The sequence below is a fragment of the Entelurus aequoreus genome, linkage group LG17 (genome assembly GCF_033978785.1).
Source record: "Entelurus aequoreus isolate RoL-2023_Sb linkage group LG17, RoL_Eaeq_v1.1, whole genome shotgun sequence".
Lineage (NCBI taxonomy): Eukaryota > Metazoa > Chordata > Actinopteri > Syngnathiformes > Syngnathidae > Entelurus > Entelurus aequoreus.
This window is the reverse complement of record NC_084747.1, coordinates 25,017,843-25,033,159: the sequence shown is the minus strand read 5'-3', so window position 1 is coordinate 25,033,159 and position 15,317 is coordinate 25,017,843. Positions and strand designations below refer to the sequence as shown.

Sequence of the window (15,317 nt, the reverse complement as noted above, 5' to 3'; positions counted from 1 at the left end):
ATAATTTTAGGAAGGTTACATTTGAAATAAAATATTTATTTATCAGTTAATATATTTTTCTCCTAGTCCTTATCTTCCATAAGTCATAAATTTCAGTAATGATCTATATCGATACAAAACTTATACCGCCAAGCCCTACCAGACTCTTTTGTATTCCCTGTTTTTGTCCCTCATGAGAGCAATTAACCCCGCTCACACACCCAAACACACACACCAGCACCCACACCCACAATCACACATTAACACCCAGCAAATCATGAGGTGGTTTAAAGGCTGCAAAGATCAACTAGCGACTGAGGCCGAAAAGTTTCTGTTTTCCTCCCCTGTGCTTCCTGCATGTGCTTTTATCGGTGCTCATACAGGTTGCATAGCAGCGGCCCCCGGGGCAGAAACTTTAGTTCCTCCACACCCCCGCCTCCTACGAGAGGAAAATCCACAGAAAACCAGACATGACAGAGGACCAGTCCCCAGATGGATCCGGTTTGCGTAGTAGACAAACATCAGGGATCTTTCCACAAGAATAGTTCAGGGACAAAGTCCTTATTGGACATTATAAAAGTACATTTATTAACCTAATACTTGTTTGGGTTTTGTACAAAAATATGTCACTTTTGGGGTACATGACAGTGTTACACCCCTACATCTTTTGGGTGGTCCTCCTAAGGCGGGGTTGGTTCATGTTGTTCATACCATTCAGATGACCTTAGACATATTATTTTTGTGAGGTTCGTTTGGACAGTGGACAAAAACACAAATATTTGGGATATTTGAAATTCAATAAGAGTTGAGTTCACCCCAATCCTTTCCACCGTCCGCACCCATCGGTCGCTCAGATGATTTCATCGTTTTGTATTTTAAAGTATTTTCTCCCAAACATTCATGATGTATTAAACCACAGGTGTCCGAGGTCCAGATCGTTTTACGTGGCCCTCGAAAACCTAAAATAGTGCGACATTAAGGACTTCATCTTTCTTACTAAATGTATTCCTTCTTTCAATGTTGACAGAAAAATGTCACGTCTTTTAAACTTGAGAATGATCTGACCATGCGAAGAACATGATAGTAACACAGGGGTGTCCAAAGTGCGGCCAGCAGCCAGAGTTTTAATGGCCCGCATCATATTTTTGAATAAAAACAACATTAGGAATGTAAAAGAGAGATAAAATGTGTAATGTAATGAGAAAAAAGTTGACAAAATTGATATTGAGACTTGAGGAGATGCGGATGTAGAGACAGGGCTGCGGAGCGAGCGCTGAGCGCCTGGACGGACAAGCTTCACAGTGTTTTGGCTGAATGAGAATAAGTTTTGTCTTTAAATATAAAGGTAATGTCTGTTTTTAGCCTTTCTTTTTACAAAATAAAAATATATAAAAGTGGCCCCCGTGAAAAAGTTTGGACACACCTCCATTAATATGTATATTCCAAACATTATTTTTTAGATTTCAAAAGCAAGAACATTATCCATCAAGATGCACGTAAAATAATATTTCATTGCATGTGGGATAATGTCTTGAGGTGATTACACATGAAATATATTTACTGTTACAAGCGGCCCTCTAAGGCAGTGGTCCCCAACCTTTTTGTAACTGCGGACCGGTCAACGCTTGAAAATTTGTCCCACGGACCGGGGGGGTGTATGTTTTTGGGGTTTTTTTGTCATAAGAAAATACAATGATGTGTGCTTGCGGACTGTATCCCTGCAGACTGTATTGATCTGTATTGATATATAATGTAGGAACCAGAAATATTAATAACAGAAAGAAACAACCCTTTTGTGCGAATGAGTGTGAATGAGTGTAAATGGGGGAGGGAGGTATTTTGGGTTGGTGGACTAATTGTAAGTGTATCTTTTGTTTTTTATGTTGATTTAATTAAAAAATATATATATATATATATATTTATTTATTTATTTTAAAATGTCTTATGCGGCCCGGTACCAATCGATCCACGGACTGGTACCGGGCCGCGGCCCGGTGGTTGGGGACCACTGCTCTAAGGGCATGTGGCCCCTCTATTCTAAAACATTACACTCCCTTGCTAATAGCATCCTATTTGTTTTCAAATTAATCTATAATAATCAAACACTGGATGTGCCAAAATTTCCTACAACTAAATGAAGATAAAACTGAGATAATTGTTTTTGGTGCTAAAAAAGAAAGGTTTAAAGTCATCCAACACCTTAAATCACTGTCCCTGAAAACCTCAAATAAAGCCAGAAATCTTGGGGTTATTTTAGATTCTGATTTACATTTCGACAGTCACATCAAATCAGTAACAAAATCGGCCTACTATCACCTCAAAAATGTAAAAAGACTTAGAGGGCTCATGTCAGCTCAAGACTTAGAAAAACTTGTACATGCCTTTATTACCAGTAGGCTAGACTATTGTAATGGTCTCCTTGCAGGTCTTCCCAAAAAAACTGTCAGGCAGCTACAGCTTGTTCAGAACGCTGCTGCTAGAGTTCTAACAAAGACCAAAAAATGTGAGCACATTACACCAATTCTTAAATCCTTACATTGGCTCCCTGTACATCAGAGAATAGATTTCAAAATCCTCCTGCTCACATATAAATCACTACATGGTCTAGGGCCGAAGTATATCACTGATATGCTCCCACTATATACGCCCTCTAGATCACTAAGATCTTCTGAGACCAATCTGTTAGCGGTTCCAAGAGTAAACTCAAATCAAGGGAGATCATCATTCAGTCACTATGCAACACATAGCTGGAATAAACTTCCTGAAGATGTCAGACTCTCCCCAACTCTCACTACTTTTAAAACTAGACTGAAGACTTTTATGTTCACCTTAGCTTTCAGCTAAATCTTTTAATCTTTTAACTTTTAACGTCTGCACTGTTTTTATTTTTATTGTCTGCATTTTAATTTTGCTTTTATTTTCTTTCATTTCACTTTGTTGTCTGTGAAGCACTTTGAGTCTGCCTTGTGTATGAAAAGCGCTATACAAATAAAGTTGCCTTGCCTTGCCTATAATATTCAGTGATCCAGTGGAACCTTGATTAAAGATCCTCCTTTCACCGGTACTTCCAGGCAGGCGTGGGCTTTGGTGTCGGTGGTCGGCGGCGGCAACGCGTCGTGCTCAGAAGATGTGAGGGAACACGAGAACCACGACACAGGAGGACGCGCCGTGGCGAGCCGCAACTTCACCACGGTGAACGGCGTGCGCTTCTCGGTCACCGCCTACAGCGAATGGAAGAACGGTGAGGAACACTCAATGGTGCAACTTCCATCACGTCAATATCTGCCAAATTTGACCATGCATTACATCAGAGAAACACAATGGTGTACTTGATGGACACGACAACCTGTACATTGATTGATTGATTGATTGATTGAGACTTTTATTAGTAGGTTGCACAGTGAAGTACATATTCCGTACAATTGACCACTAAATGGTAACAACCGAATATGTTTTTCAACTTGTTTAAGTCGGGGTCCAATTAAATTGATTCATGATACAGATATATACTATCAGATATATACTATCATCATAATACTGTCATCACACAAGATAATCACATTGAATTATTTACATTATTTACAATCCGGGGTGTGTGTGTGTGTGTGTGTGTGTGTGTGTGTGTGTGTGTGTGTGTGTGTGTGTGTGTGTGTGTGTGTGTGTGTGTGCATGTGTGTGTGTGTGTGTGTGTGTGGGGGGAGGGGGTTAGGTTTGGTTGTTATCATCAGTCATCAACAATTGAGAACAGAGAAATGGATATTGGAACAGTATAGGTCTGACTTGGAGGGAGGGAGAGGGAGAGAGAGAGAGAGAGAGAGAGAGAGAGAGATCATAAGGCATAAGAAAAAGTAAAACAAAAAGTAAAACAAAAAAAAGCATAATGGTGTGGTGTAGTACAAAGCTAGCCATCGGGTCAGATTAGTAACTCTTTGACAGTGTGTATCACATTGTGGGGCCAATGTGAAGAATAATGATGTTGTGACCAAAAATTCTGATAACATTAAAAAATTGGGTTTCCCTTAGTTTGCTTTTATATATGTGGCGGTGGGGGCGCGGTCAGTATGACCTCATCATATATATGACATGATAATTTTGATTTGCAATGATGCTTGGATATTTTCTTTAAAAAGACTATGTATACAAAATCCAAAACCAGTGAAGTTGGCACATTGTGTAATTCGTAAATAAAAACAGAATATAATGATTTGCAAATCCTTTTCAACCTATATTCAATTGAATAGACTGCAAAGACAAGATACTTAACGTTCGAACTGGAAAACTTTATTTTTTTTAAATATTAGCTAATTTGGAATTTGATGCCTGCAACATGTTCCAAAACGTGCCAACTTCACTGGTTTTGTGTTTAAAAACAAATAATCAGCTTTATTGGCCAAGTATGTTTAACACACAAGGAATTTGACTTACTAAACTGTGCTCTTGACGACGTTTACACTCCAGGCAAAAGTGGCCCATATCAGATTTTTTTTCCGGCTGACGGTTTACACTGCAAGTAAAATGTGATTTTTATCAGACTCCAGTGTAAACGCGCACTGGCCCCAATTTGGCCCCAATGTGGCCTCGACGTCACTTGCATGCACACTTTGATAAAGTGAAAACAAAGGATGTTGACTGGGAGAAAGTCGCTAGTACTACAAAATAAAATAAAAGTTGCAACACCTTAAAAATGACTATTTTTTTTACGTGAAAGTAAATGAAAGTAATATAATGTATGAATGGATATATATAGTGTAATATATTTGGGAGGGTTCTAATCTTCTAATGGATGTTAAGTAGAGGAGACACAGACATCAGCGTGGATCTACATGAGCTTTATTTTTCAACTCACATGTAAGCAAATGCACCACTTTGTCAATTCTGGTCTTACAACAATTGCTATTTCTTCAAAATCAAAATATATATTCATGTATTGCATATAGCCTATTATTTGTGCACTATTGACAAGTGATGCACCGAAAATTTAGTTGTCTTAAATAAAAACCAAAACCGGTTGTTGTGATGAAATATCCATTTCTACTGGCGAGCACACAAGTGCTAAAAGCTCGCCCAAAGATGATGAAAAAATCACATTCAGGTCGCTTTGCTTTTGGACAGAAGTCACATTTGAAAAGACCAGATTCCAAGTGGATTCAGGTCTACATTCTGATGTGGCTTGAATCTAATGCCAAAAGATCAGATTTGAAGCACTTTGGAATGTTTAGACTGGCCAAAAAAACTCAGATCTGTGTTACTTGAGAACAAAAACTAATCATATTTGGTGTGCAGTGTAAACAGGACCTTCGTTCAATGCAGTTTCCATTGTTGCTTATCGTAAAAGGTAACACAGGCTACATTATATTCTGCCCTCCCTGAATGTTGCCATTTAGTTTGCCAAATATGTAAAAACATTACTGTTTTGTTAATATTCTCCACAATACAACTTGTTGGGAACATTTTATATATATATATATATATATATATATATATATATATATATATATATATATATATATATATATATATATATATATATATATATATATATATATATATATATATATATCCATCCATCCATCCATCCATCTTCTTCCGCTTATCCGAGGTTTGGTCGCGGGGGCAGCAGCCTAAGCAGGGAAGCCCAGACTTTCCTCTCCCCAGCCACTTCGTCCAGCTCTTCCCGGGGGATCCCGAGGCGTTCCCAGGCCAGCAGGGAGACATAGTCTTCCCAATGTGTCCTGGGTCTTCCCCGTGGCCTCCTACCGATTGGACGTGCCCTAAACACCTCCCGAGGGAGGCGTTCGGGTGGCATCCTGACCAGATGCCCGAACCACCTCATCTGGCTCCTCTCGATGTGGAGGAGCAGTGGCTTTACTTTGAGCTCCCCCCGGATGGCAGAGCTTCTCACCCTATCTCTAAGGGAGAGCCCCGCCACCCGGCGGAGGAAACTCATTTCGGCCGCCTGTACCCGTGATCTTGTCCTTTCGGTCATAACCCAAAGCTCATGACCATAGGTGAGGATGGGAACGTAGATCGACCGGTAAATTGAGAGCTTTGCCTTCCGGCTCAGCTCCTTCTTCACCACTACGGATCGATACAGCGTCCGCATTACTGAAGACGCCGCACCGATCCGCCTGTCGATCCGCTTTTCCCCCACTCGCGAACAAGACTCCTAGGTACTTGAACTCCTCCACTTGGGGCAGGGTCTCCTCCCCAACCCGGAGATGGCACTCCACCCTTTTCCGGGCGAGAACCATGGACTCGGACTTGGAGGTGCTGATTCTCATCCCAGTCGCTTCACACTCGGCTGCGAACCGATCCAGTGAGAGCTGAAGATCCTGGCCAGATGAAACCATCAGGACCACATCATCTGCAAAAAGCAAAGACCTAATCCTGCAGCCACCAAACCGGATCCCCTCAACGCCTTGACTGCGCCTAGAAATTCTGTCCATAAAAGTTATGAACAGAATCGGTGACAAAGGGCAGCCTTGGCGGAGTCCAACCCTCACTGGAAACGTGTCCGACTTACTGCCGGCAATGCGGACCAAGCTCTGACACTGATCGTACAGGGAGCGGACAGCCACAATCAGACAGTCCCATACCCCATACTCTCTGAGCACTCCCCACAGGACCTCCAGAGGGACACGGTCGAATGCCTTCTCCAAGTCCACAAAGCACATGTAGACTGGTTGGGCAAACTCCCATGCACCCTCAAGGACCCTGCCGAGAGTATAGAGCTGGTCCACAGTTCCACGACCAGGACGAAAACCACACTGAATCAGAGGTTCGACTATCCGGCGTAGCCTCCTCTCCAGTACACCTGAATAGACCTTACCGGGAAGGCTGAGGAGTGTGATCCCACGATAGTTGGAACACACCCTCCGGTTCCCCTTCTTAAAGAGAGGAACCACGACCCCGGTCTGCCAATCCAGAGGTACCGCCCCCGATGTCCACGCGATGCTGCAGAGTCTTGTCAACCAAGACAGCCCCACAGCATCCAGAGCCTTAAGGAACTCCGGGCGGGTCTCATCCACCTCCGGGGCCTTGCCACCGAGGAGCTTTTTAACTACCTCAGCAACCTCAGCCCCAGAAATAGGAGAGCCCACCACAGATTCCCCAGGCACTGCTTCCTCATAGGAAGACGTGTCGGTGGGATTGAGGAGGTCTTCGAAGTATTCCCTCCACCGATCCACAACATCCGCAGTCGAGGTCAGCAGAACACCATCCGCACCATACACGGTGTTGACAGTGCACTGCTTCACCTTCCTGAGGCGGCGGATGGTGGTCCAGAATCGCTTCGAAGCCATCCGGAAGTCGTTTTCCATGGCCTCGCCGAACTCCTTCCATGTCCGAGTTTTTGCCTCCGCGACCGCTGAAGCCGCACACCGCTTGGCCTGTCGGTACCTGTCCGCTGCCTCCTGAGTCCCATGAGCCAAAAGAACCCGATAGGACTCCTTCTTCAGCTTGACGGCATCCCTCACCGCCGGTGTCCACCAACGGGTTCTAGGATTACCGCCACGACAGGCACCAACTACCTTGCGGCCACAGCTCCATTCAGCCGCCTCGACAATAGAGGCGCGGAACATGGTCCACTCAGACTCAATGTCCAGCACCTCCCTCGTGACATGTTCAAAGTTCTTCCGGAGGTGGGAATTGAAACTCTCTCTGACAGGAGACTCTGCCAGACGTTCCCAGCAGACCCTCACAATGCGTTTGGGCCTGCCAGGTCTGTCCGGCATCCTCCCCCACCATCGCAGCCAACTCACCACCAGGTGGTGATCGGTAGAAAGCTCCGCCCCTCTCTTCACCCGAGTGTCCAAAACATGAGGCTGCAAATCCGATGACACAACTACAAAGTCGATCATGGAACTATATATATATATATATACACGTGTGTGTGTGTATGTATGTATTTATATACAGTCGTGGTCAAAAGTTGAACATAATGTCATGGCTGTCTTGAGTTTCCAGTAATTTCTACAACTTTTATTTTTTTGTGATAGAGTGATTGGAGCACATACTTGTTGGTCACAAAAAACATTCATGAAGTTTGGTTCTTTAATTAATTTATTATGAGTCTACTGAAAATGTGACCAAATCTGCGGGGTCAAAAGTATACATACAGCAACATACATTATCAATTTTGGTGATGTAGAAAAGTTACAATCAAATCAAATTAGCTTCATGGCATGGCCTCTTAACTTCATGTGAGTGATTATGGTTGATGACACCTGTTGACTTCTCTGAGCCATTTAAATAGGGCTCATGTGATGCAGTCATTAGACTTGTTTACAAACGCGACAATGGGAAAGTCAAAGGAACTCAGCACAGATCAGCACAAATCATTGACTTGAACACGTCAGAAAGTAATTTGGAGCCATTTCAAAGCATCTTTAGGTCCCAAGAGCAACTGTGCAGACAATTGTTCGTAAGTATAAAGTGCATGGCACAGTTTTGTCACTGCCACGATCAGGAAGAAAACGCAAGCTATCACCTGCTGCTGAGAGAAAAATGGGTCAGGATGATCCAGAGTCAACCGAGAACCACCAAAAAGCAGGTCTGTAATGAATTGAAAGTCAAGCGTGTTTTGCATCGCCATGGACTGAGAGGCTACCATGCAAGAAGGAAGCCCTTGCTCCAGAAGTGACACCTTAAGGCTCGTCTAAAGTTTGCTGCTGATCACATGGACAAAGATAAGACCTTCTGGAGGAAAGTTCTGTGGTCAGATGAAACAAAAATTGAGCTGTTTGGCCACAATACTCAGCAATATGTTTGGAGGAGAAAAGGTATGGTGGTGGTAGTATTATGCTCTGGGCCTGTTTTGCTGCCAATGGAACTGGTGCTATACAGAGAGTAAATGGGACAATGAAAAAGGAGGATTACTTCCAAATTCCTCAGGACAACCTAAAATCATCAGCCCGGAGGTTGGGTCTTGGGCGCAGTTGGGTGTTCCAACACGGCAATGACCCCAAACACACGTCAAAAGTGGTAAAGGAATGGCTAAATCAGGCTAGAATTAAGGTTTTAGAATGGCCTTCCCAAAGTCCTGACTTAAACGTGTGGACAATGCTGAAGAAACAAGTCCATGTCAGAAAACCAACACATTTAGCTGAACTGCATCAATTTTGTCAAGAGGAGTGGTCAAAAATTCAACCAGAAGCTTGCCAGAAGCTTGTGGATGGCTACCAAAAGCGCCTTATTGCAGGGAAACTTGCCAATGGACATGTAACCAAATACCATTGCTGTATGTATACTTTTGACCCAGCAGCTTTGGTCACATTTTCAGTAGACCCATAATACATTCATAAAACAACCACACTTCATGAATGTTTTTTGTGACAAACAAGTATGTTCTCCAATCACTCTATCACAAAAAAACAAGAGTGTTGGCAACACTAAATTGGCCCTAGTGTGTGAATGTGAGTGTGAATGTTGTTTGTCTATCTGTGTTGGCCCTGCGATGAGGTGACAACTTGTCCAGGGTGTACCCCGCTTTCTGCCCGATTGCAGCTGAGATAGGCTCCAGCACCGCCGCGGGGGACAAGCGGGTAGAATATGGATGGATGGATATATATAAATCTGTCTTGTCCAGCCACTCAGGCAAATTAGAGCTGGGTGTCTATTTTATGGACGAATGTAGTTAATCATAGAAATGGCACCCAATCTTATTAAAAAAGTATTGATTGTGAATGGAGAGTTGAATCGAATCAAATCGTGTCGTGCCCAAAGATTCACAGCCCTAGTTTCGATCTCTAGCTATAAGTGACTCGCAGTACCCGGGCGCCATCTAGTGGTACGCCAAAGAATCCCTTGATTAAAGTACAGTGTTTTATTTTCCTAATTTCAAACACAGTGTTAGTGTTCAAACTGTGTGTAATGTTACAGTGGCCAAAAGTAGGAAATATTAGAGCTGTGAATCTTCAGGCACCACACAATTCGATTCGATTCTTGGGTGTAACGATTTGATTCAGAAGCAATTACAGATTCAAACTGATTCTTGTCTCAAAACAATACTTTTATAATAACATTGTGTGCCAGTTCTATGGTTAACTACGTTCCTCCATAAAATAAACAGCTCTGAAAATGTTTTATACTACTTAAAAGAAAACTGGTTTTGTTTAATAAAATTCTACCAAAACTTTTAAAGTCAAATACAAATAAGGCAACAAGAGAAGTATCCAACACTTCTCTTTTCTAAAGTAAATCTGTACAGCAGATATGATCATCTACATTAACAATATGATTTGTCTGTGTGGCTGGACAGGACAGATACAAAAAAATTAAATGTCGATTTTTGCATTTTTGTTAAGCGATTAGAATTGTTACAAATAAGAATCAGGATTTCAATCAAAAATCAATTTTTTACACCCCTATTAATAATAGATATAGTTAAATAAAAATCTGCCTTGTTTTTAATGAATACTTAGGTCTACTACGCTACTATATTTTAATGTTGGTCATTATTGGTCATTAGTACTTGGAGAGCAAAGAGTTTTCTGTGGTGGAACTCGGTGAAAACATGTTTGAGAACCACAGAGTTAATGCTAGCGAGTAAGACGCGGGATGTTTAGCTCAGCTCTAACGGGGTTAACTGTGACATTCACCAGGCTAATCAATGCTGGGGAGGATCGTAATTGTTAATGTTTTGCTCATGACAATTAACTTAGAGACAGATTGTATCTTAAAAAACTTGTCAGCTGAGGCAATCGTATCTCCAAGTACCACTTTGTAAGTGTTTTTCTTTTTAGTTTTGACGTAATCCTTCACTGTATTTATTTTTAGCTTTAGGGCTTGTTAAAAAAAATAAAAAATCTGCGCGCCGGACTTTGCACACCCCTTACCCTTTATGGCCACCTGTGAACTTTTATTGGTACAATCTGTTTCGATTGGTAATCTTTAGCAAGATGACAGGTGAGGTTTATCACATGCCTGAACATTAGGTAACACTATGTCTTTGTGGCCATTTTTACGACAGATACCAAGCCTTTCAAGCGCTCAACATGACCTTTGAGCTGTGTGTTTATCCTACATGTGCCCACACTTTAGTAAACACTTCAGCGCTGACTCGGTTCCACTCAAAGGTGTGCACTAGACCAGCTTTCTTAATGATTGTTGGGCCGCGAGCACCCCCTAGACCAGGGGTCGGCAACCCAAAATGTTGAAAGAGCCATATCGGAGCAAAAATACAAAAACAAATCTGTCTGGAGCCGCAACAAATTAGAAGATATTACATACAGATAGTGTGTCATGAGATATACATTGAATTGAGATGACTTAAAGGAAACTAAATGAGCTCAAATATAGCTACAAATGAGGCATAATGATGCAATATGTACATATAGCTAGCCTAAATAGCATGTTAGCATCGATTAGCTTGCAAGTCATGCAGTGACCAAATATGCCCGATTAGCACTCCACACAAGTCAATAACATCAACAAAACTCACCTTTGTGTATTCACGCACAACGTTAAAGGTTTGGTGGACAAAATGAGACAGAAAAAGAAGTGGCATAAAACACGTCCTAAAAAGTCGGAGAAAGTTATACACTACGGTGAGTTCAAGGACCGCCAAAATTAGTAGGACAAAACGGCGCTCGCCAAATACTCGAATCAGTGAAGCATGTTTAATATAAACAGTGTGCTTTATAACAATTAGGGAGGTTTGTGTCATGTTTGTCCTCCTACAGAAACCATATTAAAACAAAAACTTTTTTTTTTTTCCCCTCATCTTTTTCCATTTTTCATACATTTTTGAAAAAGCTTCAGAGAGCCACTAGGGCGGCGCTAAAGAGCCGCATGCGGCTCTAGAGCCGCGGGTTGCCGACCCCTGCCCTAGACGGCCGCCAAAAAATATCTGTTTCCCACCTGAGGTCTGTATAATGGGCCGCGGCGGTACTCAGTTGTAATACACTTTTCCACCATTTGTGGCAGTAATGACATTATCAACCAAACAGAAGAAGTCATAGAAAAGTTTCTTTAGGGCAAATTTGATGACAAACGGTGAAGCTTTCATTTGCACTTTAATTTTAGAAATATTCATTATTAATTTTGTTTACTTATTTTAGCACAACACAATTGGATGTACATTTATATTTCATCCGTTATGATTCCCTTCTTATACAGTACATTTGCTGAGTATTTATTTTTCTAATTGGCCTGACCTAAGCCTATGGTTAATGTGTTAAATAATTAATCATCTTTGTGATGAACACATGCTTTCGTATCATATGACAAGGTTATAAACTGTAAATAGTTTAGATATTAGGGGTGTAAATCTTTGGGCACCTAATGATTCAATCTGATTTCAATTAGGTGGCGATTCGACTCAGAATCGATTCTCGATTCAACACAATTGTGTTTTAAGGCCATCCCCATGCAAAACGGAAGAACTGGTTGCACGGGGATGGCCTTAAAACATGTCTTTACAATAGATTCTCCAAAAAAAAAAAGTGTATACTGTGTGTGTGTATATATATATATATATATATATATATATATATATATATATATATATATATATATATATATATATATATATATATATATATATATATATATATATATATACATACTTATTAGTACTTATTAGATGCTTTATAATAATTGAATACAATTAAGAGTAAGTGTCACAAAGTGTTTGTGACGAACCCCAAGATGCAAAGATGGCAGGCTTGGTGCAGGAAAACATGATTTAATGTCCAAAATAAGGCAAAACACAAACCAGGGACCAGGAACAGGCAAACTGGAGACAGGGAACAGGAACCAGCAAACAGGAAAACCGGGGAAGAGTCAGGTGGCGACGGCGAGTTGAATGCCGCCGCAATTGGCGAGACGGTCACCCATGGAACGACCACATCCGCGGCCGACGAGAGGCCCGCATGCTGGTGCCTACTGGCCGCCAGCGCATCAGGCCAGCTGCAGGTCGCGTAGGCGACGATGCTGGAGACGACGTCGTCGGCATGGGCAGAACCAGAGACGAGAAAGACGACGTCATCGGCGTGGGCGGAACCAGAGACGAGGAAGACGACGTCGTCGGCGTGGGCGGAACCAGAGACGAGAAAGACGACGTCATTTGCGTGGGCGGAACCAGAGACTAGGAAGACGACGTTGTCGCCGTGGGCGGAACCAGCGATGAGGAAGACGACGTCGTCGGCGGAGTCACAGGAGCAGGCGGCTCCTCTGCCGGCGTGGGCGGAGTCACAGGAGCAGGCGGCTCCTTTGCCGGCATGGGCGGAGTTACAGGAGCCCACCGGAGATGATGGTGGCGTCTGCTGGCCCACCGGAGATGATGGTGGCGTCTGCAGGCCCACCGGAGATGATGGTGGCGTCTGCAGGCCCACCGGAGATGATGGTGGCGTCTGCTGGCCCACCGGAGATGATGGTGGCGTCTGCTGGCCCACCGGAGATGATGGTGGCGTCTGCTGGCCCACCGGAGTAGATGGTGGCGTCATCTGCTGGCCCACCGGAGTAGATGGTGGCGTCATCTGCTGGCCCACCGAAGAGGATGGCGCCGTCTGTTGCAGACCCACTGGTGTGAGAAGTAGCTGTGCCTCCCCAGCTGCACAGCTACTCATAGCCCCCCCTCAAGGGACGGATCCAAGACGTCCCCCGAGAAGCCAACACAGGACAGGGATGGATGGGAGGGATTACAAAAAGAGGCAAAGCATTTCTTCGATTCGGCCATCAATGTAAAAATATTGTTAAGCCTCTCCGCCGTAGAAATCTCTGCGGGGTTCATGTTAGTCTGGAGCAGACCTGGGCATTCGGTGGCCCTTTGTGCGTCCCTGTCCGGCCCGCGTGAGGCCAATCATAAATTACAAAATACATTTAAAAAAGTATCTATGTCGATTGTGCAATACAACGGTGCTGCTTTTGTTTTGAAAAGCGTTATTTGTATTATTTCTGTGTGGACATATGCTTGTGCGCGATTGTGAGTGAATGTGAACAGCGGCAATCACAAATTACAAAATAAATTTTAAAAAACATCTATGTCGTGCGTGCAGTACAACTGTGCTGCTTTTATTTTGAAAAGTGTTATTTATGGGCGTATGTCCGTGTGTAACCTGTGGGTGAAGGTGCACAGCGACAAGTGATGCCCGGTTATCCCCGAGACGCTAAAAAGAGAAAAGTTGATGATGAATGCCGTGTTTTCAACAAGACATGGACTGCCATGTATTTCTTTACAGAGATGAAAGGTAAAGCCGTGTGCTTAATTTGTGGTACACAGGTTGCTGTGTTTAAAGAATATAATTTGAATCACCACTACACGACGAAGCACGAGGAAAAATACCGGAATCTGTCTGATGAAGCGCGCGCAAGAGAGGCTGATGCGTTGATGGTAAAACTGCAAACCCAACAAGGACTTTTTGCCAAATTTCACACCCCCAGAGATGCAGCCATCAGGACAACTTTATTAAGGAGTGCTTATTGGACTCTGTTGCGCATTTGAGAACGTGCCACTCTCCCGACGCACTGTAACGAGGCGGGTTGAGACCATCGCTGGAAACTTGGAGCTACAGCTGAAGAACAGAACGGCCGACTTTGACTGTTTTTTGATGGCTTTGGATGAGAGCTGCGATGTACGTAACACCGCCCAGCTGCTCATCTTCTTACGTGGGATAACTGCAGACTTTCGAATCACGAAGGAGCTGGCAGCCATGCAGTCAATTAAAGAGACAACCACAGGTAATGACTTGTTCACATAGGTAAATGCGTGTTTGGACATGTTAGGACTGAAATGGGACAAGCTGGCAGGTGTGACAACAGATGGTTGTCCAAATCTGACGGGGAAAAATGTTGGACTTTTAAAGAGGATGCAGGATAAAGTGACAGAAATTGACATTTTTGCTTTGTATTATACATCAGGAAGTGTTGTGTAAGACAGTGTTAAAAATAAAACCATCAAAAGCAATATGCTTTTGTATAAAGTTAAGTTAGGTTAAATCAAATTATTATTATTATTTATCTTACAGTACATCAAAAAATAATTTGAGCAAAATTTAATTGAAATACTGTCGGTGTGGCCCTCCAGCAGTGCTCTGGTTGCTCATGCGGCCCCCGGTAAAAATTAATTGCCCGCCCCTGGTCTGGAGTATTCTGTCACAAACTGTTGGTGACGAACCCCAAGATGCAGAGATGGCATGCTTGGTGCAGGAAAACATGATTTAATGTCCAAAATAATGCAAAACACAAACCAGGAACCAGGAACAGGCAAACTGGAGACAGGGAACAGGAACCAGCAAACAGGAAAACTGGAAACAACAAACAGTCCACAGCATACAGCTTACAGCTACAACGACAATACTCCAACACAGACTGGAGGGCAAAGCAGGTCTAAATAGCAG

General features: G+C 42.9%; 1 protein-coding gene across 1 annotated transcript in view; it reads left to right on the top strand.

Moving 5' to 3' along the window:
* cemip2 (cell migration inducing hyaluronidase 2) overlaps positions 1-15,317 on the top strand; it is a 138,507-nt gene that overhangs the window by 57,953 nt on the left and 65,237 nt on the right. Inside the window, exon 5 of the mRNA XM_062025372.1 lies at positions 3,051-3,220. Coding sequence (XP_061881356.1) covers positions 3,051-3,220 — 170 coding nt within the window. The remainder of the gene's footprint in view (positions 1-3,050; positions 3,221-15,317) is intronic.